General features: G+C 38.8%; 1 protein-coding gene across 2 annotated transcripts in view; it reads right to left on the bottom strand.

Annotated features, from left to right (window-relative positions):
* The window catches only part of atp1a2a (ATPase Na+/K+ transporting subunit alpha 2a), a 39,075-nt gene extending 13,349 nt beyond the window's left edge, over positions 1-25,726 (bottom strand). For both annotated transcript variants that reach the window (XM_042427995.1, XM_042427994.1), the window contains exons 1-13: positions 25,647-25,726; positions 24,625-24,699; positions 23,149-23,208; positions 22,138-22,341; positions 18,720-18,833; positions 18,091-18,225; positions 16,394-16,511; positions 14,347-14,615; positions 12,335-12,533; positions 7,750-7,859; positions 4,800-4,934; positions 1,759-1,838; positions 896-1,005 (exon numbers count right to left, since the gene is read on the bottom strand). In XM_042427995.1, the coding sequence (XP_042283929.1) occupies positions 896-1,005; positions 1,759-1,838; positions 4,800-4,934; positions 7,750-7,859; positions 12,335-12,533; positions 14,347-14,615; positions 16,394-16,511; positions 18,091-18,225; positions 18,720-18,833; positions 22,138-22,341; positions 23,149-23,208; positions 24,625-24,699; positions 25,647-25,658 (1,621 nt within the window). In that variant the 5' untranslated portion in view covers positions 25,659-25,726. The remainder of the gene's footprint in view (positions 1-895; positions 1,006-1,758; positions 1,839-4,799; positions 4,935-7,749; positions 7,860-12,334; positions 12,534-14,346; positions 14,616-16,393; positions 16,512-18,090; positions 18,226-18,719; positions 18,834-22,137; positions 22,342-23,148; positions 23,209-24,624; positions 24,700-25,646) is intronic.
* Between the last annotated feature and the right edge of the window lie 2,186 nt (positions 25,727-27,912).

The following is a 27,912-nucleotide window of genomic DNA, read 5'->3' on the forward strand; positions in this document are numbered from 1 at the left end:
GAAACTGGACTGAAGGCTCTGAAAGACACCTTCAAAAAATACATTGTCCTCTGGCTCCAATGATCCTTTACCTAACAGTATGCATACAAATCATTTTTAATTTTAGATTTAGGTTCCAGGTCTGAAATACAAATTGAATCAGCTACTTTTATTAATTTATGACCCACAACCTCTGAAATATGCATCTGGTGAATCCCTATAGAGCAAAGCAAAATAAAATGCTGCTGATGAAAAACCAAGCTCTGTCTAAATGTGGAGAAACCCTTTTTTGTCACAAAACACGCAACCCATCATCATCATTACCCAAGGCATAACTGAGATTTAATAATTTAAATGATTTCAGGAGTTTCACTCGAAAAATGGCACTATTTCACATTCAGTGTTTGAAAAAAAGTGACACCTACTCTAAGAAAATGATGATTACACATAATTATTACTTGTGGCACTTTTTAAAAGATGCTAGGTAACTTTTTTTTTCTTGGTTTCCAAAATGATGACATTTACAAAGTGTGGATGCTCAACACTTGCAAGATTTTGAAAGCTGAACTTCAGGTAATTTTTTATAAGGGGATGTGTGACAGATGTACAAGTGATATTTAGTTTTGTGCAGCATTCAGCCTGAATTAAATTACCAGCTCATAATACATTCAACAGCACATACTACTATTCACACCATTGAAAAACCATATCTATAACATTTTATGTGACAATGGTCATTTCAGCTTTCAGCTCTGTTGCAGTGCCAAAAGCCTCTTCTTTCTTTGTGCACTTTTATAGGGACATTTGGCTAAACTACTCACTTTACCAAGGAGATTTAAAAAAAAAAAAAAAAAAAAGTAAGGACCTGTTTTCAATTGTCTCTCCCCCACTATCTATTTGGTGCAACCAAACATACCGAGCACTCTCTCTCCCAGTCCTCCCAGCTCCATGTAGGCATTCTGAAAAGCATCTTTCCAGTTTTCATCAAGTGGATGCTCCTGGCCATGGATCATGATGGTGCTGCACCTGTAAAACAGCCATTTATAAATGAAACTATTACCACCACCAATAATTACATTATCTCTACCTGAAAAGCAATTCTGTTAAAAAAAAACCCAACTACAACCTCCAGCTGATTAAAAAACATCATCAGAATAGCATTTTTTTTTAGCTCTTTTCATACCATATTGACACTACTAACATAAACCACTACAACTTATGTTCTTAATTAATTATACATTGAATATTTATGTTTAAGGTGGGTGAACATTATTCTGAGACAGTGGCATGCACACATTCTCTAATCTTAGTAGGTGAATATTATTCCAGTACCTATATGATATACTGTATGTATAGTGTAAGTGTTATAAAAAAAAAACTGTACTCTTGAATATGGACTGCATGAAGATTAGTTGTTGCCAAGGTAACAACTAAAAGAGATCCAAATAAATAATACACCATTGACCTGGGTTGACCATGTGACAATATGACCAAAATAAACCATGTTAGTGTTCCATTTGAGCTTATTTGGGCACACGCACAGGCCATTACTTAAAGTATTACTTTGTTTATTACATCTATACTACAATATTAAGGCAGTGCTCTCACTGCAACACAAATATACCGTACATATTGGCATGGTAGAATTATTATTAATATTGTTCTTGGTATTATTAAATTACTGTAAATATGTGCAAAGCTAAAGGTAGCTGAAATTAGATCAAAATTATGTGCCTCCAGTTGTGAGCTGTACAATTGATCCATAATTGATTAACCAACCTGTCCAGGATTCTCTCCGGCGCTCCCTTCATGACCAGAATATGACCAGAGGGATTGTCCTCCACCTCATGGATAGAGAGCTTGAAGAAGGAGTAGGAGGATAGGAAAACCGGTGAACATAACATGACAGGATTCAGAACAAAATGTATTCAGCTACATTTACTCTAGCATAAGATGCAACATGTAGTCTATTGCAGGTTTTTGCTTCTGTAAGACAGTAGGACTCAACAAGTCATATGTATTCCCTGTGTTGAAGGGAGCATTCATTCATGCTCTCACATGTATTCCTGTGGTGTTACACCTTGCACTACCCCTTCTCCCACACAAACACACAGACCCACACGCTCACCCAGGTAATTTGTATCTGAGTCACAGCATATCTAATCTCAGGAAACCAGAGCAAAATTGCTTTTTTTCCCACAACACAGACGTTCCTATTTTAAGTCGGGGAACAGGTGCACAAAATGCATGCAGGAAGTCCTTTGTTTGCTCCAACATCACTGTTGTGTTATTCATATGGTGGTTCAAATCTCCAGACAGGCTGGGAAAGAACTGGGTGTGGAAAGTGAAGCAGAAACACTCCCCCCTGCCTTAATTGCTGCAGTGCCCTTGAGCAAGGTGTTAAGGCACTATGTGATGACTTTTTCATAGTTCAATATTAACTTTAAATATAGCCGCAAGCAGCAATGAACCGGGTCCAAGCACAAAGGGCAGTCTTGACTTAATATGACCTCCAAAAGAATTTGAAAACATGCCACATTTATAAATAGCCACATGGTTGGCAAGTTTAAATTGGCCACTTGGGGATTTCAACCCTGGACCTTTGCATCCCCAGAGAAGGTGACTTACTAACTATGCCACTGGGAAGATATGGTTTCCACACACAACTTGAGGCAATGACATCACATGTATAAAACTGTGGTATTTTTGTCTGTTTAAAGAGAACCTATTTTGCTCATTTCCAGCTTTAATTTTTTTGGACTCCACTAGAGTAGCTTTACATGATTCACAGTTCAAAAAGCTCCTTGTTTATCTTATACTCGCCCTTTATGCAGCCCCTCAGTTCAGCCTCTGTATCTTAACAGTCCGTTTGAGCTCCTGTCTCTTTAAGGCCTCCCTCCCAATGAGCCCACTCTGTTCTGATTGGCGATCTTTCTAGAAGTTGCCGAGGGGCAGCACGTATCAAAGTTGTGTTAAGTTACCGCTGATGCAAACCCAACATTACCTGCATTACTGCTTCATAGTAAAAGCTTTTAAATTACTTTTATTGTGAGGAATTTACAGGAAGTGAAACGTGTTCCTCACTGAATTAATAGAGCTTCGTTAGTGGCACTAAAAAATGGTTGAAAGAACAACACATGGAGATATTTGGAGCTATTTGTTCAGCGGATCAGTTAGAAATAATGCAGGGTGGAACAGCACAAGCAGATCGTCGGCTCAGGCTTAAAGTAGAAAAAACAATTGGAAACTGAGTGTGAAAGATCTCTGGTAGATCGAAACCTTGCTCAATTAAATTTGCTGGGGGCTACTACTACAGTGGGCCGATCTCTTTTTTGTCTTTTTTTTCTGATTTTTACCTCTATGTGATTTTTGATCAAGCACCTGTGAAAGTTTTTTGGATGTGCGTACTCTCACCCCCTTTTGGTCCTTGTAATGAGCCACTCCCACTTTAATCACTCATCACCAAATTTTATGTATGACTGAGTCATCACTCTAGATCGTGCAAACCGAATTTTGTACAAATCCATGTGGCAAATTATGAGGAATGAACTTTTCACATTTGAAGAAGAAGAATAGGGTTCCAGTAGCTTTGCTGCTTGGAAATATTTGCCAGTGTTGATTCCCACAGGATGTAACAAAGCAGGCTATTTAACTTTCAAAAGAGCTTTCAGAAGTGCCTGTTCTAATCTACTGTATAGTGTACAATACAATAGTACAGGAAGTGATTTTTTTGGCTGGACCGCAACAGAGATGTCCGCGGTGCATTTGGATTTTTTAACTGAACTTATACCAGGATGCAAGCTTTTTATTTCTCTGACGTTTTCACATCACAAATGATAAACAACAGCATTAAAACACGAGTCTCGCAGGTAAAACATGCAACTCAAAAGCTGTTACATCTATTTATATTTAGTGTGGGGCAGCAATACATCCATGGGGGCAGCTGCTCTGCAGGTACACTTGATTTGACAGTAACTGCAGTAACTGGGTGGAGATAAGCCTCCTGAATTTGCACCCAAAATGCTGTCAAAAGTTATTCACTGCAGCCTCCTTCACTGGGAAAGAGGCAGAAAAAAGGCGCATAGAGGCATGAAAGAGTTAGAGCACAATTAAAGCACCCCAAATAATCACTGTGACAAAACACTCAATACAGAGTGAAAAACGAGAGGCATCCGCCGAGTGAAACAGATGAAAGAGCAGGGGGACTTAATCATAATTAGAATAGTTATAATTAAATAAAATCATTTCTCTTTCAAATCAAACATCCCAAGGTATGAGTGGAAAGTATTGTTCTTGAAACTGCATTTATAACCTTTTTTTTTTACTCAAATGTAGCTTAACCATGTCATGTGATATGCTACTTCAGTGCATTTTAACAACAAATATTACTGGCACCACTACGAGATTGATTACAGATGGATATTTAATATCCAGGAATTCACATTATAGACACAACCACTGACTATCCCTGTAACAAACTGGCCACAATTTCACACATTGACCATACACAGTTGGTCCAGCCATTTACTGTGTAACTATTCAACATGTGTCATTAGAAATAAAGCAGACACAGACAGCATCGTCCATTTATATAGTACTCATAAACATGGATGCAAAGAAAACATTAAATTAAAAAATATAAAATTTAAATATAAAAGTTAAAATTATGAATATAACGTATACGATTTAAAAAATAGTATGAATAAAATGTACATTGACTAAGTTGTGAATGGTCTGTGAATGTCTGGATTTTAATGTCGACCTGTGTGAGCAGCAGCTCCCACACAAAGCCGTGATCAAACATTATTTGCATGCAGTACCTGGTACTTGTTGGTGGAGTTGAAGGGGATCTCTGCCACTTTGGTGTTTCTGGCTCTCATGTCACGAACACTCCCACAGCACAGCTCGATGCATTTAAACAGAGCTGACTCTGATGCGTCCCCCACTGTCTCCCTCTGGGGAAACACACACAGCCGCACATTAGCACAGTCACTCACATATGCATATTAAGAAATGAGTGTTGTCTGTCTCACTGCCTGTGTTTATCGCACTGCAGTGAAAGGGAGCTTTTGGATTTGTGTGTTATTTAACTGATTAAAGCTGTACCTGAGAGGGCATTCTTTACATCCATTATGGTTCTCATTAATGATGCAGGTAGCGGAGTATCATCCACGATAACAATATTGTTTTTAAAGCTATATTCAATGTAAAAGTAATGATAGCACAAAATATAATTTTCATTTTCTGGCTAAGGGATTAAGAATAATTTGGTTGATAGCATCTTAATTTCTGCTGGAGAAATTCAGCTGATTACTTCACCATGTATGCTGTTTGCAATGTTTCTTAAGGGATTTTTTTTTTTAAGTTTTTGGATGGAAGAAAACTCCAGATAGAGAAAGTTCACATCATGTTGGAGGAACACATTGCCTATTGGCAGTAATCAATAGCAATGCCATTGCCAAGGTTGTAGCTCAAAGGTAAATGAATGCTCGAAAGAATTAAAACTTCATAATATATTCTACAGTATGTGGTCCAGTTTTGTTTACAGTGGTGTGCAGAAATCTTATAATGGCATCAGATCCTTAAGAAGGAGTAAACCACATGTAATCTGTATATTAAGAGCAATTAAACAAACACATGAAAACATATCATATACATTCAAACATGTTTTTGTTGTGAAAATGTTTTGGAAATTTTGGAAATGTCTATCCATTTTAACATGTAGAAATTGTCCATATATTTGTACATGATACACTATTTGCATATGCAGATACCCACACACAAAGGATAAGGATACCTATTTTATGAGGCTCAGAATTGATTAACCTCTGTTTGGATGCACATTGCTTGACATTTGTTTTTGTGTTTTTGGAGGTTTATCGGCTTGTGACAAAGTCGCTTGCATGTTGCTTGAATAATATCGGAGAAAATTCTCCTCTGATAACCTGTATAATCCCCCTCAGTGGACATTCTGCAATGATCAGTGCAAATAATCCCGCTCTTGGAGCCAATTTATTAAAATCAATGCTGAACTGATTGACCTGACACCCAATATACCAACAGGGGCCGAACCAAGACAAGAGATTTCTCTTTGTTCCTGTTTATTCATTCATGAACAGCCGCACAACAAGGACACACGCTCTGCAAGATTTGTCCTTGTTTGTGCCTTTTCATGAATGAATAAATAGATCAAGGAAATTCCATTTCTCTGTTTTTCCGGGTGCAGACGGGGACTTGTTCATGTAATGGTAGTGCAGCCTAGGCCCTGACTGCTGTGTTTGAGTGCTGTCAGAAGACACAGCTGTTACTTAATGCAGGGAGGAAGCCCGGGCACCTCGAGGGGCAGAGAGGCTGCAGTGGCAGGGTCTGCTCCCACCGGAGTCAAGAAGCTGTAAGCCCAGTCGCAGAGAGCCGACTGAGAATTCCTTCAGGTCAATGTAGCACAGGTTGGAGGATAGCAGGATATTATTGACTTACCCACCTAGCAGTGTGTTTGTGTATCGGTGTGGGGGAGTTATTTCCTGGGGGTGCATTGAATTATCCTCTGTGTGTGTGCGTGTTTATATGTGACAGGGAAGCTGTGAGTGTGTGTAGAGTGCACCTGTGTCAAATGATACTGACAGATTATTTTTATTCCCAATGAGTGCCATGTGGGTGAGGCTTGGCTGGCAACATAAGAGAAAACAGTTAATTTATTCACTGTACTGAACTAAAGTACAATTGTGAAATATTTAGACTTCACTGTACTTCTACTTCACTACATTTCAGAGGGAAATATTGCACTTTTTGCTCCACTACATGTACTGTATATTACAGCTATAATTCATAGTTATTTTTAATTATTAATATTTTACATACAAAACCTCACATGAGTATATGAAACATTATACCTTCATATAGATTAAACAACCCAACAGTATGTTAAGTATTTAAAACAAGCTCCACCTCAACTGGGCACAATATTAAAATGCTGCTTACATAATAAAATAATATGACGCCAATACATTAATTATAATAATATAACAGTCTGAAAGGGGCTACTATGCATAATGAGCACTTAAAACCTACTTTGCTGTTAATACTGCTGTGGACCAAAGGAATGAGGCTGGTATCGTGTTTTTTTCTTTTTATTATTATCAACGAGCTCCTAAAGAGAGCGAAACCAACAGCGGATTTATCCGACTAATAAGGTATGCTACTCTAGCCTGATCATTACGCTAAAGGAATGTGTCAACCGAGTGTAAAAGTATAGCACTTTAATTTGGTTTTTAATTGGTTTTGGACAGCAGTGGAGCTCTGTGCCATGGCACAAAGACAATACTTGCGGGATAAATGAATTGTTAGTTTTCATTCTTGTGATGATATGTATTGACAAAAATAAAAAGTCAGACTGAAGCCAGCTTTATCCTTTAAGCAAGTTAAAGTGTTGCAGGATCTATAGCTGTAATGGAGTATTTTTACATTACAGTATTGCTACTTTATCTTAAATAAAAGGATATGAATACTTCCTCTACAGCTGCTTATTTCTGAGTGACAGCTCTCCTGACACTGTGCTGATGTTGTTAACTTCACCCTACTGGCAAACCATGTAGGCAAAATCTTGTCTTATGAATAATGTGCATGCATTATTTGATTCAAATCTAAAAAGACCTGCTCATTATGTCCTTGGATTAAACTAGACCTGTTACACCCCACTGACTCAGAGATAATTTATGAGACTAAGGCATCAATGTAAAGGATGTTGTGTCTGTGTGCAGTGAAGGTTTATACCATCAAGATGGGAAGATGCTCCTGTCCGGCTTTGAAATCAGCTCTGTTGCACAGTCCGGCCACGCGAGACAGAGCAGCCCAAGTAGCAGAGCTCTTATCAAAACCTGAACCTGGAAGAATAGCAGTGGGAGCTGTGTTAGACTTTTTTTAAGTAGGGCTCATGCAGTATTTATGGCACTGACTTAACACTCGGTTCACAGAGTAGCATGGGATATAGTAGCTAAATAACAGAATCGGGGTCAGTTAAGTTGAGCAATCACTTTTTCCTTGACAAAAGTGATTTTTCAATTCCCCAGTCTGGAAAATGGCATTCATTTTTAAATAGAATGTGTAGAAAAAATACAAGCTGTTTGGAAGATTTCTCGTATCAAAATTTCATCCCTCCCATCCAATAGAACTGCAACTGACCTTCACTATGCTTTTGGCGCCTGCATTCATTTTTCATTTTGGCCTGGACTCTAGAGTGGTCACTGTCACTGATATTGTGAGAACAGAACATGATAGTGTCATGCAACATGCAGTACACGGTGGCAAACTGTGGCTGGAGTTGTTAAATTGGACAAAGTGTGGTGCAAAAGGCGCAAAACTTGCAACAGCTGCAAAAGTCGCCTGTACTCTTGAAAAATGAATACTGCGGTTTTTCTTCAGCACTTGCACTGCTTCAAGCCTTCGTTCAGATCAGTTTCGTTTCAGTTTATTCACAAATCAGTTCAATTACAAGTACAATCATATAAAACATAATGGAGATATGTGAAACTGGACACCCTGATAAGCTAACTCAAGTTTAAGAATAGGGGTCCAGACATTAAGCAGATATTTAAAATATATGTTTATTAACACGTTGTCTAGATTTTCAAAAGTGCGTGTTTTATACAGTAACATTTACAAACTACAAAACATCTAAGACTAACCTAAGTCACTAAAAAAAATACTACTAAATGTTCCCAAGACATTTTTTTTCCATCAGTCTAAACATTGATTAAATAGATAAGATACAATAGATAGAAACATATGGCGAGTGGAAATAACAGTACAATTTAAATGGATTCCAGAGTAGATTAACTAGTTTGAAAGTCTCCAGCCATTCAAGCCATTCAAGCTATTCAAGCTTAAACATATTTTAGTAACAACTGCTGCCTTAAGCTCTTTTTGAAAACAGACAATGATAATTACATTTTTATAGTGTTATCAAGCTCATTCCACACCTGTGGACCTCTGCAAACAGCATTAAAGCTCGTACATTTAAGTTTATGTGTCTTACCCTTTATAAGATGCTTTTTTCTAGTGTTATGCAAGGCAAGATTAGTCAGCATAAGGTCAAAAAGTCTGTTGTTGAGCATATGTACAACATTATACAAGCATTGTGAAAGATATTACATTCAGTAAGCTTCAGAAGACTGTAGCTATGGAAAAGAGGGTGAGTGGGAGCATTTACCTCGGACCATGATGTGGCACATTTAGCTTTTCTTCTGTAAAATCTAGTTTTTTAAGATAACTAGGAAAAGTATTGCACCATATAACATTATAAAAAGCCTTAACTTGAAAAATAAACCAACATATTTGGACAATTTTTTTCATCAGTTCATCAATATGACCCTTAAAGTTTAAAAATTCATCAATATGAACCCCTAAGGAATTTGGTGGCCTTCACTCTCTTAATAACCCGACTGTTTATTTTGATTCAAACATGTTCATTATTAATTCGATTTCTATTGTAGTGAAAAATAATTAAGTTTGTTTTGCTTATATTCAAGGATAGTTTGTTTAATTTTATCCATGTATTCACCATCTATCCAACCAGTCCCTCATTTAGATTATTTTGCAGAACATTTAGATTTTTGTGTGAAGAATTTGCATCATTAGCAAATAATACTTTATGTATGAATGCTAGAAGAACTCACAAAATCATTTATATAGAGAATGAAGAGGAGTGGCCCTAAAATGGATACCTGAGGGACCCCATATGTGTTGTTTGTTTGTTTTTTTACATTTTTGACCATTTCCATATATATATTGATTCTTCCCATACATACAGCTTCTGAACCAACTGAGCGCTGTGCCTCTGACTCCATAATGTTGTAGTTTGCTTAGAAGAATTTCAAAGTCGATAGTGTCAAATGCTTTTGATAAATCAAGGAAAATTCCAATGCCACAGTCACCTTTATCAATAGTGTCATTGATTTTTTTTTCATGAGATCAAGAATTGCCATACAAGTGGCGCTGTTTTTTTCTAAAGCCATACAGTGATGAGACAAGAATATTTGATTTATCTAAGTAATCACTAAGTCTACTATATGCAATTCTCTCCAATACTTTGGAGAGAGTAGGCAATATAGATACAGGTCAGTAGTTGTGCATATCATTTTTATCACCAGACTTAAAGATTGGTACAATACTGGCAATATTTGTCATTTTAGGCACAACCCCACAAAGTAGAGAGATACTGATAGAGTAAACAAGTGGCTCCACAACTTCATTCACAAAAGCTTTAAGATAAAGAATTAATTCAAATAATTGCCTTGAAGATATCTGAAGGTAGCACTGTTTGGTTGGCTAATTTTGTTAGAGAGATTTTCACCTGTGGAGATAAATAATTGTTCAAACTGTTAGTAAGGTCTGCATTGTCAAAATCATTGCTGGCTTCCATTGATTTTGGTGTCAGGAAGCACAGTGGTTTTGTGACCCTGGCTGAGGACTTTGTTGAACACCTTTCAGGATTGCTTTTGGTCACCTTGAGATGCTTTAATAAGACCGGCGTAGTGTCTTTGCTTACTCATACATGTGTGAGCTTATTTCTGTGTTTTGTATATGATTCTTTATTTGCATCAACTGGGTTGTTGTTATAGTGCTTATAAAGTTTGTTCTTTTTATTGATGGATTTTAAGATACCCCTAGTGAGCCATAATTTCTGATCTACAGCACCACGTTTAATAATCTTTTACGGTATGGTGCGATCAATGGAGTCAGTTATTTCATCAGTTAGAACATTATATGCAGTGTCTGGATCTTTACAATTATAGAGTCCCACATTTTGGCTCGCAGGTTTTCACGTATTTGTTGCAAGGTTAGAACTTTTGTTCTAAAACTTTTGTTTTAGGACGTGAATCATCAATCCTTTTAGCAAGATAATTAGAAAGTGCAATAGGAAAATGGTCTGTAATGTCCGGAAGTATTACACCTGAGTGAATACAAGCATTGTGAATATTTGTAATGATGTTATAATAACTGACTTGCTGGATGTCGTTCCTCTAGTAAATGTATTTATTTTGGAGAAAAAGGATGAAGAATATAAAATGTTAATAAAATAGTTTTTAGCATTATCATCTTTAGAAATATTGATGTTAAAATCCCCAAGAATAAAAAAAATATATTTTTTTTATTTATGCAATAAAAAAGTTCACCCAGTTTAATCTTGAAAGTGTCTAAGGGTTGATAAATCACTCCAACAATGAGGATTTTACCACTGTTGCATTTATCTCAATAAAAAGAGAATCTGAGTGACCATCTTCAATAATGAGGTCATCACCAAATATTTATGGTGTGTCCCGAATAAATACACACCCCACCACCTGGTGTGCCAAGTCTATTTTTGTTGTGTAATTTGTAACCATCGAAGTTAAGAGTATCCACGTATGATCTATCATTAAGAGGTTTCACTGCAGCCAATTACTAAAGTTACAAACAGACGCAAGCATAAGAGGAGCATCAAAATAGAAATCACGTTATTTGTTGGTCGATTGGAGCTCGGTTTCACTTGCAACTTCACGTGCTGTGATGGTCCCAGACCCCGTTGTCTTGGTCCTGTGTATTTTGTGTACTGTGTGTGCTTTGTGTGTCTTGCAGGTCCTTGGCTGGGTGGAGCCGAGGTTCCACTGAGCTAACTGGGAACACCTGGCCAGTGTCTCCAAGTTACTTAAGCCTGCCTGCCCAGATGCCACTGTGTCAGTCCCTTCACCCTTCACCAAGCTCAGGATGTTAATTTTGTGTTGCCTCCTTTTGTTTTAACACTGACAACATGCACTTTATATCAGCCACTGCATTCATGCACTCTCATACACCACTGATCCTGACTTTCACACCCCATTTCAGTTATTATTGTTATTTACTTTGAGCCGGTCATAAAAGCACCATCTTGTCTAGTCATTGTATGACTGCAAATACGTCTGACTTAATACTCATTGGTATGTATAGAAGATCTGTTTTTTTATTTGTCTTCCAAACCTTTTGGTTATTGCTAAAAGCTTCTTTGAAATTTGTTGCTGTTTGGTAGGAGAAAGGAAACCAATTGGTTCTGCAGCAGCAGTCTTGCCAAGGAACTCTGGGAAAAGACATGTTTGTAGCTGAGGGCCGCCCACTGAGTACCGCTGCTCAATTAATCCGAGCGACAGTGCATACTGCAATGTCAGTTGGCGGTGTGAACATTGGACAGATGAATTTCGACAGGTAGTCACACTCCCCCTCTGCATTCCCACACACACTCTATCTCCCCTTTATCTTTCCCCCAAGCTCTACCCTTCCCTTCTCTTTTATTCTTTCTTTTCCCCTTCTGTCTTTCTTTTCATCTCTCCCTCTCTCTCTGTCTTACCAGTCTGGTCCTCGGTGGTGTCCGCCTCATGGATCTGGTTGTCGAACCACATGTGGGCCACGGTCATGCGGTTCTGGGTCAGTGTGCCCGTCTTGTCGGAGCAGATGGTGGAGGTGGAGCCAAGAGTCTCTACGGCCTCCAGGTTCTTCACTAGGCAGTTCTTCTTGGCCATTCGCTTGGCAGTGAGAGTCAGACACACCTGGGAGAACGGCGGGAGGTGAGGAGGGAGGAGGAGGAGGAAAAGAGTTGGGGATAGTGAGGGAGGGGAGAGAAGAGGATGAGGGAGGGAGGGAGGGAGGACAAGGAAAGGCGAGGATGGATGATTGTTAGTCGGCGAGGGGAGAGAGCATGTGTACGCACCAGTGCATTCAAGTGTTTGTGGATGTGAAACCATGCGTGGTCCAGGTGCCTTACAGCTTATATGTGTGTGTGTTTGTGTGTGTGTGTTTGTGTGTGTGCATGTGTGTGTGTGTGTGTGTGTATACTTGGTTGGCTGGTTAACAGCAGGTGCACAAGGACATAAAAATACGATGAATGCACACATTCCATATGTTGTAAGACAAACATCGCCACATATTAATTCAAGCTGACCACATTACTCCGATAGCAACAAATGTAGCACAAACGCACACACAAATATTTCCACACACACAACTCATGGTGTGTTTAAACCAAAAGAAACTAAAGAAACCAGTCACTGGAAGTTAATTTATTTTTTTTGGAACCAGTGAAATGTCGACTGATGGCATTTCAAATGCCAGCTGGCATCCACCTCAGCTCACACTTTGTTTATTGTTGCGGAAAAAGTTAGATGCACTTCGACATTTGAGCAACTTCAACATTCAGCAATAAATCACCTGCTTTGCTGTGTTCTGTAGCATCATTAGAAATACAGCGAACATTCACTGAGGGTAAATTAGTGTGAAGAAAAGCACAGGTGTAACTAATAACATTGATGATGGCTCCTTTCCATTTAGCTTTGCCAGTAAACCATGTTAGTGAGCCAGAAGGAAAAATAACTGAGCCCGGGAACTGGCACACTTAAAGTTGTGCCAATCAATATTTTTACATTACCAATGGATCAAATGACTTACCCTAATGTGAAAGGTGTTACTTATAATAATGAATACACTGTGAATGATCACCCAACTCTGCAGTTACCCTCATCTCCGCTGACCTTTTTAGCCTCATTGCTGTGAGAGAGTGGAACATTTAGCGACTGGGAAGTTGGTGGTGACCAAAACAGAGCTAAAAAGAGAGTGAATATTGGACTTCCATTATTTAGGTGGACAGAAACATGACTTCAAATGAATGATAATGCTTTTCAAAGTCTGATGGATGAATCAATACGTTGCTAATACGTTTGCCATAACAACTTAATCATCTGATAATATGTCAGATGTTGTAGTTTCAGCATGGTCCGAATGCCCCTCTAAATGTAATGCAGCCATTAATGATGTTATTAGTTACACGTGTTATTGAAATGTCAAAAAAGCCATCGCAGAAAGGTCTATATGCCAACCTCATACTTGCACAAATCATACTATTGTAGATAAGCATACAAACAAAATGCTACCAGGCTATGAACCAAACCAAGCATACATACAAGCAAATAAATAAACAATCAACAACATTTTCACATGACTTATATTTATGGCTCAATAATTTTGGTTTATTTAGAAAAAATAAAATGCACCATCATAGTAAAAATCCAACAAAAACTTAAATAATACAAAAATGTGATCATAAGATTAACATTTGCAGTGCAAACACTCAATCATTTTAATTCATTCTAACTTATCTTGAGGGATTTACCCATGTCCTTTTTACAAATGAGCCTCATTTGTGTTGATAATAATTTCACTGTGGTAAATATTGACTTCTTGAAGCAAAAATACAACAAGCTTTGGGTGTGTGGGGACTTTTTCAACAAAAAAAACAGTAAATAATTCAAACAATGAGCCATACTCATAAAAAAGAAGGAAAAAAAAGCACTCAACCACACTACTCACAGTGACAGTAGCCAGCAGTCCTTCAGGCACGTTCGCCACGATGATGCCAATGAGGAAGATGACGGCCTCTAGCCAAGTGTAGCCCAGGATGAGTGACAGGATGAAGAAGGTGACACCGAGGAAGACCGCTACGCCTGTGATGATGTGGATGAAATGTTCGATTTCTATGTTGATGGGAGTCTGACGGACCTCCAGCTCAGACGCCAGGGTGGCGATGCGACCCATCACTGTCCTGTCTCCGGTGGCTATTACAATGCCACGGGCAGTACCTGGAGGGAGGATCGACACGTACGCTTATTTTATCTTGGTATCTCTAGATAAAGACATCAGTAAAATATATTGTATTCAATATATATAAAATCTTAATGAATGGTTTCAGAACACATCATTCTATCTATATTATATAATCAATATAATCAGTCTGTCAGAGCAGGTAGCTGAGTAGATGTTATTTCTTTCAAATGATAGCTTTTTTTTTTTTTTTGAAGGGCAGGTTTCAAATTTGGTGTAATGAGACTTCAGATCAGACGGTGAAAGGTGAGGCTCTCAGCTGGGTGACCCCATCGCCCTCACTGCTTTGGTGAAATGTGTATGTGAGACACAGAGTGATGCGTAAAAAGACAAATGGCCGCTAACAAGGTGGAAGACACTGTAGGAGTTGAGTGTTGTATTTTATGAACAGAAAGGAGGGTTGATGGGGAGGTGATGGCTGGTGACGAGTGGTGATGGATGGAGGTGAATTACACATGTTGGCTAGATTGATGGTTGGGTGGACAGAGCGGTTTCCAGACTGAGTGAGTGAGTAAAGTATCTGAATCGTTTAAAATACAAACTATGTAATCTTCAGACCTCGCTGTCAGCAGCTTTTTACAGGTACTATTTCTTCAGTAGAAAGTAGTTTCATTGAAAACTTTTCACAGTGAGCTCTGTGGATTATTATTATTATGTGGAGTAACCAAGACGTTTTCTGAAAAGAGCTATTGAATTTTGTGATTTTTCAACATTTTGTAAATGTACTTTTCCAAAGCTGTGAGCGCCGTAAACAAGATTGAGATGGATCTGAAAACTCGGGCAAATAAAACCAAATACTACCTCTACCTCCAGTGGTGTCTAGCCACCTTTTTTTTTTTGTATGAACTATCCTTTTAATGCAACCTATGGAGAGGGAGCAAGACATTTAATAATAGACTATAAGACAGCAAACTAAACATGGTGCTCTACTGATAGTTTTCATTATTTTTTTATAACTTTTTACTTATTTACCTTCTAAAAGTGATTTAAATATTACATTTTGGTATTATGTTTTTTTTTAAAAAAGCTAAAAAAAGCTTTAAAGCCACATATAGAAGAAAGGTCCTTAAAGTGCTCAGACAAATGGAAATTTGAACTTCTACAATGCCATGACAACTGGGCAAACTCCATCTGTTAATGAAGAACATGTGATATGATCAAAAGCTCCAGAACAGCTACTAAATGGACTTAATGGTCGGATTTTTTTCCTCTACTGCTGTTTGAATGCTGCTGTTTCAAGAACAAACTCTGAAATAACTGAAATAACTCTCAAATAAATCATTAGTTGAAAACTTATTGGATTTACAGATTGGATTCCTCATATTAAAAGTATTATTAGACTTAAAATCATTATTCCAAAATAAATATAATAATACTTCGGAGATGAACTGCTCACTTTATATACAGCCTACATTTGAATTTAGATGTAAATTGTGATGAAGTTGCAGATTCTAATCTAAAAATCTCATTGAAATGCCGACTGTATCATCATTACATGATTGATAGCAACTGAAATACCAAATAAAATCCCTATCGGTTTAATCTCAAATGAAAGCTCTCATTAATATTCTTTATTCATTCAAAATTCAATAACTATACTCTGTAGGATGGAGGGATGTGCTCTGATAAATCCTGCTCTGAAAAACACTCGTGGTTGGGCGTAAAGCAAAACTATGTTGATCTCCAGATGGCTTAAAAAAAAAAAAGACATTTAGAGACGGTAAGAGACAATCTTGGCCATATGTGGCCTACTGACCCTCAACACAGTTGGTGGAAAAGAAACAGATGTTGCGGGTCTCCAGAGGATTGTCGTGGGTGAACTCTGGGGAGCGAGTCTGAGGCTCCGATTCTCCCGTCAGAGAGGAGTTGTCCACCTTCACGGAGAGGGACACAGGAAGAGAGAACAGAATTATTCAGTGAGACATACAGGGACAGAAAACAGGAGAGAGTCAAGAAGTGAGACGGAAAAAGGTGGAAATGAAAGAAGGAAACGCCTATCAGCAGCAGGTGTAGTGACACTCTTGTCATGTCAAAACCATGTTCTGGTGTTTCTGATTTTCATGCTTCAACTTCAAAATCACCAACTTCCTTCACAGGTGAAGAAATGTAAATATATATATATATATATATATATATATGACCGATCACCTCGGTCTTATTACACTGCTTCAAACTAAGTGGGATAAACTCAACAATGACTGGTAGCTAAGTTCGAATGGTGATATTGGATGTTCTGGGGATTTTTCTTTTTTGCCTTACTGCAACAATGAGAACATAGAAAGTCTTTTCGGATGTTGTAAATGCAATTGTAAAAAGACATTATGAGATATTCCTTTTTCAACAATGGTCCCTTAGGATATAGTGAAGAGGCAGATACCTGTTTAAAATATTGCTTGCAGCCAGCAAAAAAAAAACAAGTTTTTGACAAGAAGTTGTTATAAAGTTAATCCTACAAAGAATTGGAAAAGCTTACCAACCATTTGAGATTAAAGAGAAAATGAGAAATGTAAGGAGACAATTTTAAGAAAAAATTACATTTACATGAACTGAGATGCCAAAAAAGAAACCTGTTAAAATATAGAATTAAAGAACATTAAAGTGTATATAAATATCTGATCACCCTGTGACAAATATTTGTTTGATGTTATCTTGTTTTTAGCTCTAGGAATGGTAATGTTGGTCTGTCTGTCTGTCTGACCACTTTGGTCCAGACTAAAATATCTCAACATATTTCACATGGATTATCATGAAATTTGGTACAAATATCTTTTGTCCCCAGTAGATGAAGCCTTATGACTTTGGTGATCCCCTGATTTTTCATTTAGCATCACCAGCAGGTCAAAATTTTCAAATATCTAATGAAATAGCTCAACATCTACTCAATGGACAGACCTTTTTCACAGCAGACATTTTGATTTTTCAAAGCAGGAAATGTTATTTACAGCTTTGCTTTTCCTACTTTGACAAGTCAAGATGTCCGCTGTGAGAAGACAATCTATCCTAATGACTTTGTTGATCCCCTGACTTTTCATCTTTCACTATGATCAGGTCAAATTTCAGTTTGTTCAGTACTTTGATCTATGACTAAATATCTGCAAAAACTAATTCCCATACATTCCCATCAGCCTTAGCTGTCCTATTTTGTGTTTAGCGCTAACAAATGTTAGCATGCTAACACACTACACTAAGAAGGTGAGCTTAGTAAACTTTACCTGCTAAATATCAGCAGATCTGCCTCACAAAAGTACTTGAGTGGCTGTAGACTCTTAGTCTTTGTGTTACTGTCAGATGTTACTAGTCTTGAATGTGAAAACTTGATAAAATGAAATAATTAAAGAAAGAAAGAAAAAATGGAGAAGAAAAAGTAACAGCAACACCAAAGTCAGCTGAACTGCTGTAATCCCGCTGAGACCTCCGGGTCCCCCAGGGCTGAGCCCAGCACCCCTCCCCTACCTTGCATCCGCTGGAGGAGATCACTCGAAGGTCAGCTGGGATGCGGTCTCCCCCTTTGATCTCCACCAGATCTCCCTGCACCACAAGCTCAGCATCTATCTGCATCTTCTCCCCCTCCCGGATCACCATCGCTTGCTGGCATGGAGAAAAAGGAAGAGAGAGAGAGAGAGAGAGAAGAAGGGAGAGGGAGTGTAGGGAAGAGAGAGAGAGAGAGAGAGAGTTTGGGAACAGAGAGAGGATTTAGTCAGAGGAAAAGAGAGAAGAGAGCGATAAAAAAAAAAAAAAGGAGCCAGAGGGGAAAGAGGTATGTGAAAGGCAGAGATAGAGAGAGAGAGAGAAAAAGGAAGAAGAGAGAGAAAAGACAGGTAGGGGAAAAGAGGCACAAGGAGGGAGTGAAAAGAGCCTAAATAGATTAAAGAATTAGGCAATCGAAGTGCTAGAGGTGGATAACACAGGGGGAGTTTTTATGCAAACACACTCACAATCCGAAGTTGGCTCAAACATTTATTCTTCCTTTGTGCAAGCTTATTAGGTTTCCACTCAAGTGAGTGTGTAAGCCCTACTTGAGGGACGGCTTATTGATTCAGAGAGCTCTGAGACTACACCAAACAGCAAATGCATCAACTCACCTGTGGCACCATTTTCTTGAAGGAGTCCATGATTCGGGAGCTCTTGGCCTCTTGGAAGTAGGAGAAACAACCGGTGATGATCACCACGGCTGCCAGCACCACACCCAGATACAACTGAAACGGGAGCAAAGTCAAGCCACAGGGGTAGTCGGTGTCATTATCGACTTAGTTTGGTTAAGGCGTTTTTAAGCGTAGGAAAAGGGGGATTTACAAACCTCAAACTGGTTTTAAAACAGCAAAACCTTAAATGCAGAGTGCAAGAGAACAGTTAAGAGTAAAAAAATCCCGGGGAAGCTCTCTCTCTTAGTAGGAGATTTAAAAGGAAACGGCGTCCTAGAGCGTACTATTCCTGTCATCTTGGATGGTTCATTCAATGTTAGTCCAAGTGAACATCTGTCTCCCCAAACCCAGAAAAACCAAGAACTGAGACTCTGATCTGTGAGGCCACCGAGAGACACTTTCTGAGCTGGAGCCTGGCTTTGTAGACTCATAGTGGTGTGAAAACACATTTATTCTGGCATGTCTTTATTTTATTATCGGTTAATGTTTTCAGCTCTGCATGTACATGGTGCCAGTGCAAAAAAACTGTTATGAGTTCAGCTCTGACTAAGGATGAAAGTAACTGCCAGCTGGTGTACTGTATGTCCTGAACTCCCGGAAAATAAAAAATTCCAAAATTCTGCATACTTTGGAAGCTTCTGCTTACATTTGACAGCAACAACAGAATATTTTGCTCTTTTACACGTGAGTGACTTTTTTTTTTTTTACTGTAGCTGTGCAAAATCCTCTGAACCAAGAAATACATCTGTGGTGCTCCCTGGTAGCCTACTGGTTAAGATGCATGCCGTATAACCACAACGTCCACGGTTTAAAATCTGGCTACAGACTTTGTTGCAGGCCCTTCCCCCCACCATCACTCTCTCCCTTCAGTTCTTGTCATCTCCCCATTGGCCCTATATTAAAAAAACTAAAAGAAACACATCTGTATCCTCATAAAATCACTTGTTGGTGTTCACAACATTTGCCCCCAATTCAGCTTAAAGTTTGCAGCTTCTGGCTTTGTCTCCACATGGTTTTTGGAGATTTAAGTCTTTCTTTTTTCGTCTCTTCTCGCTTTGGGAGACACTTGTTCTTGTTCACCAGCTGTACTGAACATCTGTCTAGACAGGTGACACATTTGAATCCACTAATGTTTTGAGAATTGAGAGGATAAATGCCTCATTTCCAGATTGCAAACATAAATTTTGAAAATTGTGCAGTTTACAATTACGCAATAAATTGTTTAATTTCAGCAGCACTCGCAGAAGCCCGAGGATGCTAAAACGTTTTTCTCAGACAACACAAGACAATGTAATCTGTCCACTCAATAAACACATCATAATAATGAAAATTAAGTTTTAATCTGACAACAGCGATGCGTAAAGTCCTGTTAGGGTGGATTTTCATCTTAAATAAGTGCTTGTACATTATGCAAAAGCTCAAAGTGCCAAAGCTGCAGGCAGTAGGGGCTTTGATGTAGCTCACCAGAGCATCCAGCTGTACGTACTCAGTACTGAATACAGAGATTAAATCGTGGGGAGATTAAAGTTATCACGTGTGTGCATGTGCGTGTGTCTATCTACTGTATATTACTGTATATTATGCAAGGGTTTAATGCAGTCTGGGGTGTGGGGAGTGCTGAATGATGATTACATAATGACTCAGAGCCATAAAAGTGCAGTATGGATGGCTGCTTGGCTCTATTTGCTCAGCGGTTGGTCTGAGTATTTATCCATAATGCCAGGACCAATGCCAGTATCAGCGGTCGCTTATACGTCACACTCCCTGAGCGGAAGAAGGGACTCTGTGTGACACTTTGTGGCTTATATTTCTACACTTATGAGGATCAATTCCTGGTGTTTTAATCGCTTTTTACATTTTCCCACCTTTTCTTTAGTTTTATGTAATTTACCTCCTTTCTTTTTCCCCCTCTTTCCTCACTCTTATTCCTTCAGTGAATGCAGCTCTGTGTTTGTGAATGTGACCTAATTGTGTTGCCATTTTGGCCAGGGCTCTCGGAAAAGAGATTTACATCTCAAGAGGCCATCCTAGGTCAAATTTTTAAAAAAAATCTCCTCATAAGGATGGAAGGATAAGGAAAATCCACCAGAACAAAGTCTTTTGGCATTCATGATTTCTCATTTAAGGTTAAGATGTTTAATAAGTGTAATTTTATATGTGTTAGTACATATTTGCATATGAGGCTATGTTTCTTGATTTTCAATCATATTATGATATTGTCATATTGATGATATGATCATGTTGTGACATAATTTGAAATGAATGAGCTAATTAAGATTAAGAAGACATAAAAGATTTGACTTTCTTACAATAAATTCTTGTAAGGTTCAAAGGATAGAGGATGTTTTATTGCTGTACCCTGAGGCAATTTTGTGATTTGTGATGTTGGGCTACACAAATAAAATAGACTTGATTTGACTTGACTGACACGGCCAATGCCACAACCACACGGGCTTCATTATACATCATTATTCAGTGGCTTAAACTCTCCTCAATTTATGAACCGCAAATCAGAAATTGGTACATATCCACAAATATTCTGTAAATTTACAAAGACACAATAATTTTGGACAGAACTGAAAGATGAAGCTGGGTATGATATAAAGTTTTCACCCCTTCATTGTATTAAAACAGCTACGGTGGACAGTGCAAAATAAATAACCATAATGCAAAACTAATTGGATGAATGTTATATGTAGTTTGAAAGATCCTTAAATTTTATATTTTTAAAGATGTTCCCTCAATGGAAAATTAGTATAAAGAGGTGTTAAGAATATTCCTTCTGAGTTAATGGACTTACATGACAATATCAAGGGATTCATCAAGATATGGCAACCGGTCATAGCAGTGGACCCCTCTGGGCTGGATTTAGTTTTACCTAGCTAACAATCCTGGAACTGACTTTGGCCGACTTCATTTGTTTTACACGTGAAGGGTTTTATCTTATGTAAAGCAATACAAAGGAACACGTTGTATTGCATTTAAATATCTATTTGATCAATTTATACGTGACTTTTTCATAAATCTACCTAATATATCATCATTGTGATATTGAGTCCAAGTACAAGAATACAAAGTTAGGGAAAAAAAACCCAAATTAACAAAATTTGACCACTTCTGGAAGGTTTAGGCTCAGGTATACACATGTGTTGTATGTTTGTACAATTTGTATGCCTATATATCTATGCATCGTTCCATCTTTTATATATAGATAAATATTTAGTGAGCATATGCCCCTGTGTGTGTCTACTGTACTTGTATTACAACTGTAACTGCAGTATCTTAGCATGTGTGTGTAATTAATATATAAGGAACGTGCTCGTATATATGCGTGAATGTTTTACAAGCAGTTTCTTACATTGTCATTGGCCGGCTCGTCCTCTGTGGCCGCCTGGATGCTGTAGGCCAGGAAACAGAGGACGGCACCGGTCCAGAGCAGGATGGAGAAGCCGCCGAACAGCTGACGGCAGAACTTGACCCACTCCGGGGTAGTGGGGGGAGGGGTCAGGGCGTTGGGACCATCTCTGGCCAGAATCTCCGCAGCTCTGGCGTTGGTCAGGCCCTGAGGGAGAACAGTTTTTAGGAATGAATGTCTTCCTGCCTACGCTGGGAATCTAATTACAACACAACGGCCCCATTTTCACTGTGGCTTAAAAAACTTATTTTACTGCTACACTTGCAGTTTCAAGTATTCTTGCCTGACCTATTTAACACCACAAGTATGATAAACTGGGCGACTTTTCTCATCTAAGGTGCTGGGCCGTAAAACCACTGGATGTAACTTTACTGAACATTTTTTTATGCCTAGTCCTGTCATGGTCTAATTTACAGAAAATCCATGTAAATACCAAGAATAATACCATTTTATTATATTGGATAAACACACAAACTGGCTTTCTTTCCAGCTTTAGCAAGTTGTTGACATTTTTACAGCATGTGATATTTCCTGAGCAGCCCAGCAATCTTTTTTTCTTAATACTAATCTTAAAAAGATTAAATCAGTTTCTTTACAACTGCAATGTCAAATTTAAAGAAAACGGCAAAGGGCAGCTACAGCAAAAGAAGACTTTTGTGATTGGTTCATCCGTGTTTCGTATCTGCCAGTGTTTGTACAAGTAGTTTTGTCAAAGTGTGTATGTTTGTGTGTGTGTGTGTGTGATTGAGGGATTAAAGATGAAGAAGGCTCACCTAGGAGACGCAGCGGTGGATCTAACTTGACCAAAGTAATGCTTGGTCTCAGTTTGGATGTTTCTTTCCAATACAGGCAAGCAGAGATTACATCTCCATAGGGGATACTGAAGCAAATGTGTGCTTGTGTGTGAGTGTGCATTTATAAAATGAGTGTGTGTGTGTGTGTGTGTGTTGTTACCCGTGCAAGGTCTAGTCCATAGCGTTTTCCCAGATCATCTGTAGATATTTTGTGGTCATCCTGCAGGGATAAAATGTAGTACAAATATTTTATGAGAATTTTCCTTGTACATTCTGTATCATGAACTGTACATATTATTCCACAAAAATACATTCAATGTTTTACTGTGTGAACTGGGAAAGTTTGGCTAAAAACAGACCAGGGTAATGGTAATCATGAGGACGTTATACTAATAAAAAAAAAAAAGAGAGAACTTTTATACATCTCCACCTTCCTGAAAAATACTTTATTCTGAATCTAACATGAATCCAGGAGCTGAATATATATGATTCATTCCTCATGACAGATCAAAGAGGTCAAAGAGTGATGTCCACTCCTGCTGCATCCGCAAGAAGTGCTGAACTAGTTACTAGAGAATGCTGTCTGTTCTCCAGTAATAAAAATGAGCCCCCAATGAAAACTGCAGGTTTGCACATGGAAACACTTTGAAAACTGTTCAAAAGATCTTGATAATGTACTGTATGTTGTGTTTTGCTGTTTGGTGGCATATTGGTTATTATTTCTATGGATAACTGGCCAAAAGCCACTTCATGATATTTCAACTGAAACTAAAATATAGTTTGGCACTGTAGCAATAAAAATTTCAGCTACCAGCTGTCAGGGTGGTGTCAGTCCCTCACAATAAAGAGCTTTTTTTTTTTTTTTTTTTCACCTAACGATAAGACAGGGAGAAATGTGCCAATTTCTTCACCAACAGCAGCCACAGTGGACCAGAATGAAATGTAGCTGCAAGTGATGTGGCCACAATCCACAACATGCCCCAGTGTTCACAAAACAGTTTGCTAAGCTTTATTTATATGCCCCTATACCCAATGTGGCTCAGCCATTGTGTGGTGGTTGTTTACAGGATTTCTGGGGGGAAAAAAATGTAGGAAATCACAAACATGATGCAGACTGATGAAAGTAAAATGCAACACTTAGTCACAACAACACTCCTGGAAATGCTGACAGTATCCAATGAATCATTTTCTTTAATCAGTCACAGGCCAACTTGATAATTGACAAGAGCTGCTTTATCAGAGAGTGCGAGCAGCAAAACTTACCCTAGTTTTCATGGGCATCGCTTGGCTGCGTTTTGACAGCACCTCAAAGAGTTACAGCTCTGCACAAGACAAAAACTCTGCAATACACTGCTGGTGGCCCACAAATTATTTAGTATCTTTCTGAGTACAAAGAAGAGAAGCCAGAGGGTGGTACAAGAGATAGGAGAAGACAGACTGGCTTAGAATGCATCTACAACTGACTACACTAAGCAGGTTGGATTGCTTTTTTGTTTACGGGCCACTGTTTTCATTTATAGCCTTGGTGTCTTTTGGCGTAATGCTATGTGGAGGATCGTTTGGGAGCAGCAGCAATGGAATCAATCACTATGCAGAGTGAGTGTGGGTTAGAGCAGTGACAGCTTGTTTTTCTTACCAAGGACACCTCCTTCTTCAGCTCATCCAAGTCCCTGTCCTTCTTCTTCCTCTTTCCTCCATTCTCGGCACCACACTGAAGGGGGGAAAAAAGAGAGATTACCATACACGAGGCCCGTAGGCTATCATCCCAAGCCTCCACAGACAGTAAGTGGGAAAAGTCACATGCTTGTAGCCACATTGTGCCCAGCCATTTACATTCATAGCCACGTATTACAAGCATCAGTGTGAGCACAATGGACTTTGTATACGCCGGTTCATTTCAATCTCCTGGTACTATTTGCAAACCATTCACTGAATATGGAGGAGAAAATATTTTTTTTTACATAGTGTGAGTTCCTCATTTACGAGAGTGAGAGTGTGTGTGTGTGTGTGTGTGTGTGTGTGTATGTGTCATGAACAGTTGGAAGAATGGTGCATCATGGAAATCATCTGCTGCTGTCAGTCTCCTCTTAGTAGCACGTGTGCATGTCAGTGAAGGAGGGATATACAGAGAGAATGAGAGGAGAGCGTGAGCGAGTGACACAGTGAAAAAGTAATCAAAAAGAACCAAAGAGGGAGCACATAGCCGGTGGAGTGCCTGAAATGTGTCTGGCATAGCAATTTCCCCCCACTGTGTATGAGGAAGATTACCAGCCTGTCCTCCCATAAAGCTAAATGGAATGGGCCTGATAGAGAGAATAAAAACTAAATTACGTAATTACCCAAATAAACAGCAAGCCGGGAACAATACTTATGGAGGAAAAAACCCATCATCCTGAGATGTTACTGTATAAAAAAAAAAAAAAGCAGCATTCTGATGCCTAGAAATATCAAGCCCTCAAGATGCAAACTCAGTATTTTTCCATGATGCATGTCCATGCCATATGTCGTCACTGTACATAGGGCTGCGGTAAAAACACATGTTCATTCAGTTGAGACAGAAAGCAAAGTCTTGAGTGTAAAAAAACGACCACAGAGAAAAGAGACAATCTCTGACTAAGACTCTATCTGTTAATTTTTTTGAAAATCAAGAGAACTCACCCCTCTGCCCATGTTGGATGTCCAGACGTCGGCAGGTTATAATGTGAAGGACAGCGCTCAGGGGCCCCGCCACAGCTGAGACCTCCCGCCCCCCCCCCCCCCCCCCCCTCCACGTGTGGAAGAAACACTGGTGGCTTTTTTTGGGCCTGGCACCCCCACACCAAACATCCCATTCCTTCCCTCCTCTCAGGGTAACCTGAGACATACCCCCCCCCCCCCCCCCCCTCCCCAATCACTTCGCCCCCTTTACTCCACACCAACCAGACCCCCCCCCCCCACTTCCCCCCCTTCTACCACCACACAACAGTCACAGAGGAGTTTCTGTGTGTATACCTGCACCTGCTCAATATGCCCCCCGCCCCTTCTCACAACACATACAGCCCATCAATCACTACTGTCAGCACAACAAATGAAACCTTGGACTCCACTTAACATAATGTGTTTATAATAAAAGTGACAGTGGGGGACCGTTATTGGCCCTGAAATTTTTTAGAATGAAAAGGAAATGGAGTATTTTGCTGTTTGGATTCTGAGCACAGACCATGCTGAATAAGTCCTGCGACATATTGTTTCCTCATTTGTTTGATCTTGATTGATCTTCTAAGATGAACTATTAACATCATTTTAATGTTTGTCGTCTGCCTGAATTCAAAGTGACTTGAAGTCAATACAAGGCTGCAATTAGCTTAAGGTCCAACATATTTGGAACATACGGCGGGTTATCGCCACTGTGCCCACACAACAGATGCAGCAAACGATCCTGTGATAAATACCAAAGAACTTCTCTCTAGTTGCCAATTAGTTGTTGATTTAAAGTTTGGCTCCTTCCTACATTGTAGAGCTACTAAGGCTGTATGAGCTGCATATTTCCATGTATGTGCCCCTGTACTGAGCTCCTGCTCAAGGCTTCTTCTTTCAAATTTGTTCTTCTTTTCAATCATTGTAAACTCAAAAAATTCTTGACATTAATGTACAAATTCAAATTTTAGTCAATAGTATGAGTCAGAGAGGTAATCAAACAGGTCAGTTTAAACCTCAATGGGTCAAGAGGTAGGAAAAAGCTAACATTCAAGCTACTACTCTTGACTCTAACTTAAAGCAAGACTGTGTAGCTTATTAAAGTATATAATCCTCCTCTTAAAAAAAGAAAAATTGAATAAATAAGCAATAAAACGTACCCTTACTCAGTTCAATACACTCTTATGGTGGCTTATGTTTGCTAACCTTAGATTAGCATCAGTTTGGACTCCATGACTCTTCTCTATTTCTTCTGCTACTTTAAAGCAATTGACTCAAAAGACTCTTGGAAAGTGAAGGGAAATTCAGTTTGTCATTCTGTAACTGCCACAGCAGCTGGTGTTCAGCAAAAGTTTCTTATACTGTAAGTCCCTACATAGGATTTCAATATTTCTTACTATGATGCCATCCAGTGGTTATCAACCATGACAAAAACTTAACCAATCAAATAATTTAGAGGAATAGTTTTAGAAAGTATATTTATTTGCTTTCCTGCTGAGAGTAGAGAACATTGACGCCCTCTTGTGTTAAGGAGCTGGAGCAGGGAGGTGATTAGCTTAGCTTAGCTTAGCTTAAAGACTGGAGGCAGTGGGAAACAGCTAGCCTGACTCTTTCCAAAGTTCAAAAATACACTCACCAAGACTTCTAAAACTCACTAATTAACATGTTAAATCTTGTTTGTTTAAACCATAGACAAGCAGAAAGAGTAAAAACATTTCACTACTTCACTGAGTCTTGCAGCAACTTTCCAGAAAACAGGCAAAGACACTGTTGTTCATCAAGAAAGCTTCACCCCAAAAGTATCCTTCTAAAACCACAATTGTTGTTTTTACATTTGTTTGTGTAACTGACAGATTAAGCGAACATGATGCATATTAACTAGTGAGCTTTAGAGTTGATGGTAGGCGTATTTTTGAACTTTGAGCCAGGCTAGCTGGTTCCCCCTGCTTTCAGTCTTTATGCTAAACTAAGCTAAGCTAATCACCTCCGGGCTCTAGCTCGATATTTAATGAACATATATGAGCAGTATTGATCGTCTCATCTCCCTCTCGGCAAGAAAGTGAACAGGTGTATCTTCTAAAATGTAAAACTATTCCTTGAAAAGTAGGAAATTTTATACCATTAAAAAAAATGGCATCAACTGTAAAGCCCCTATATGTAGGATTAGAACATTTCTAACTTTGGAAACTCCTAGTGGTGGTATATATATATAAAAAAAACAAAAAACACTGACAGAAAGTTCTCTGCT

Source organism: Thunnus maccoyii, chromosome 12 (genome assembly GCF_910596095.1).
Source record: "Thunnus maccoyii chromosome 12, fThuMac1.1, whole genome shotgun sequence".
Taxonomy (NCBI): Eukaryota; Metazoa; Chordata; class Actinopteri; order Scombriformes; family Scombridae; genus Thunnus; species Thunnus maccoyii.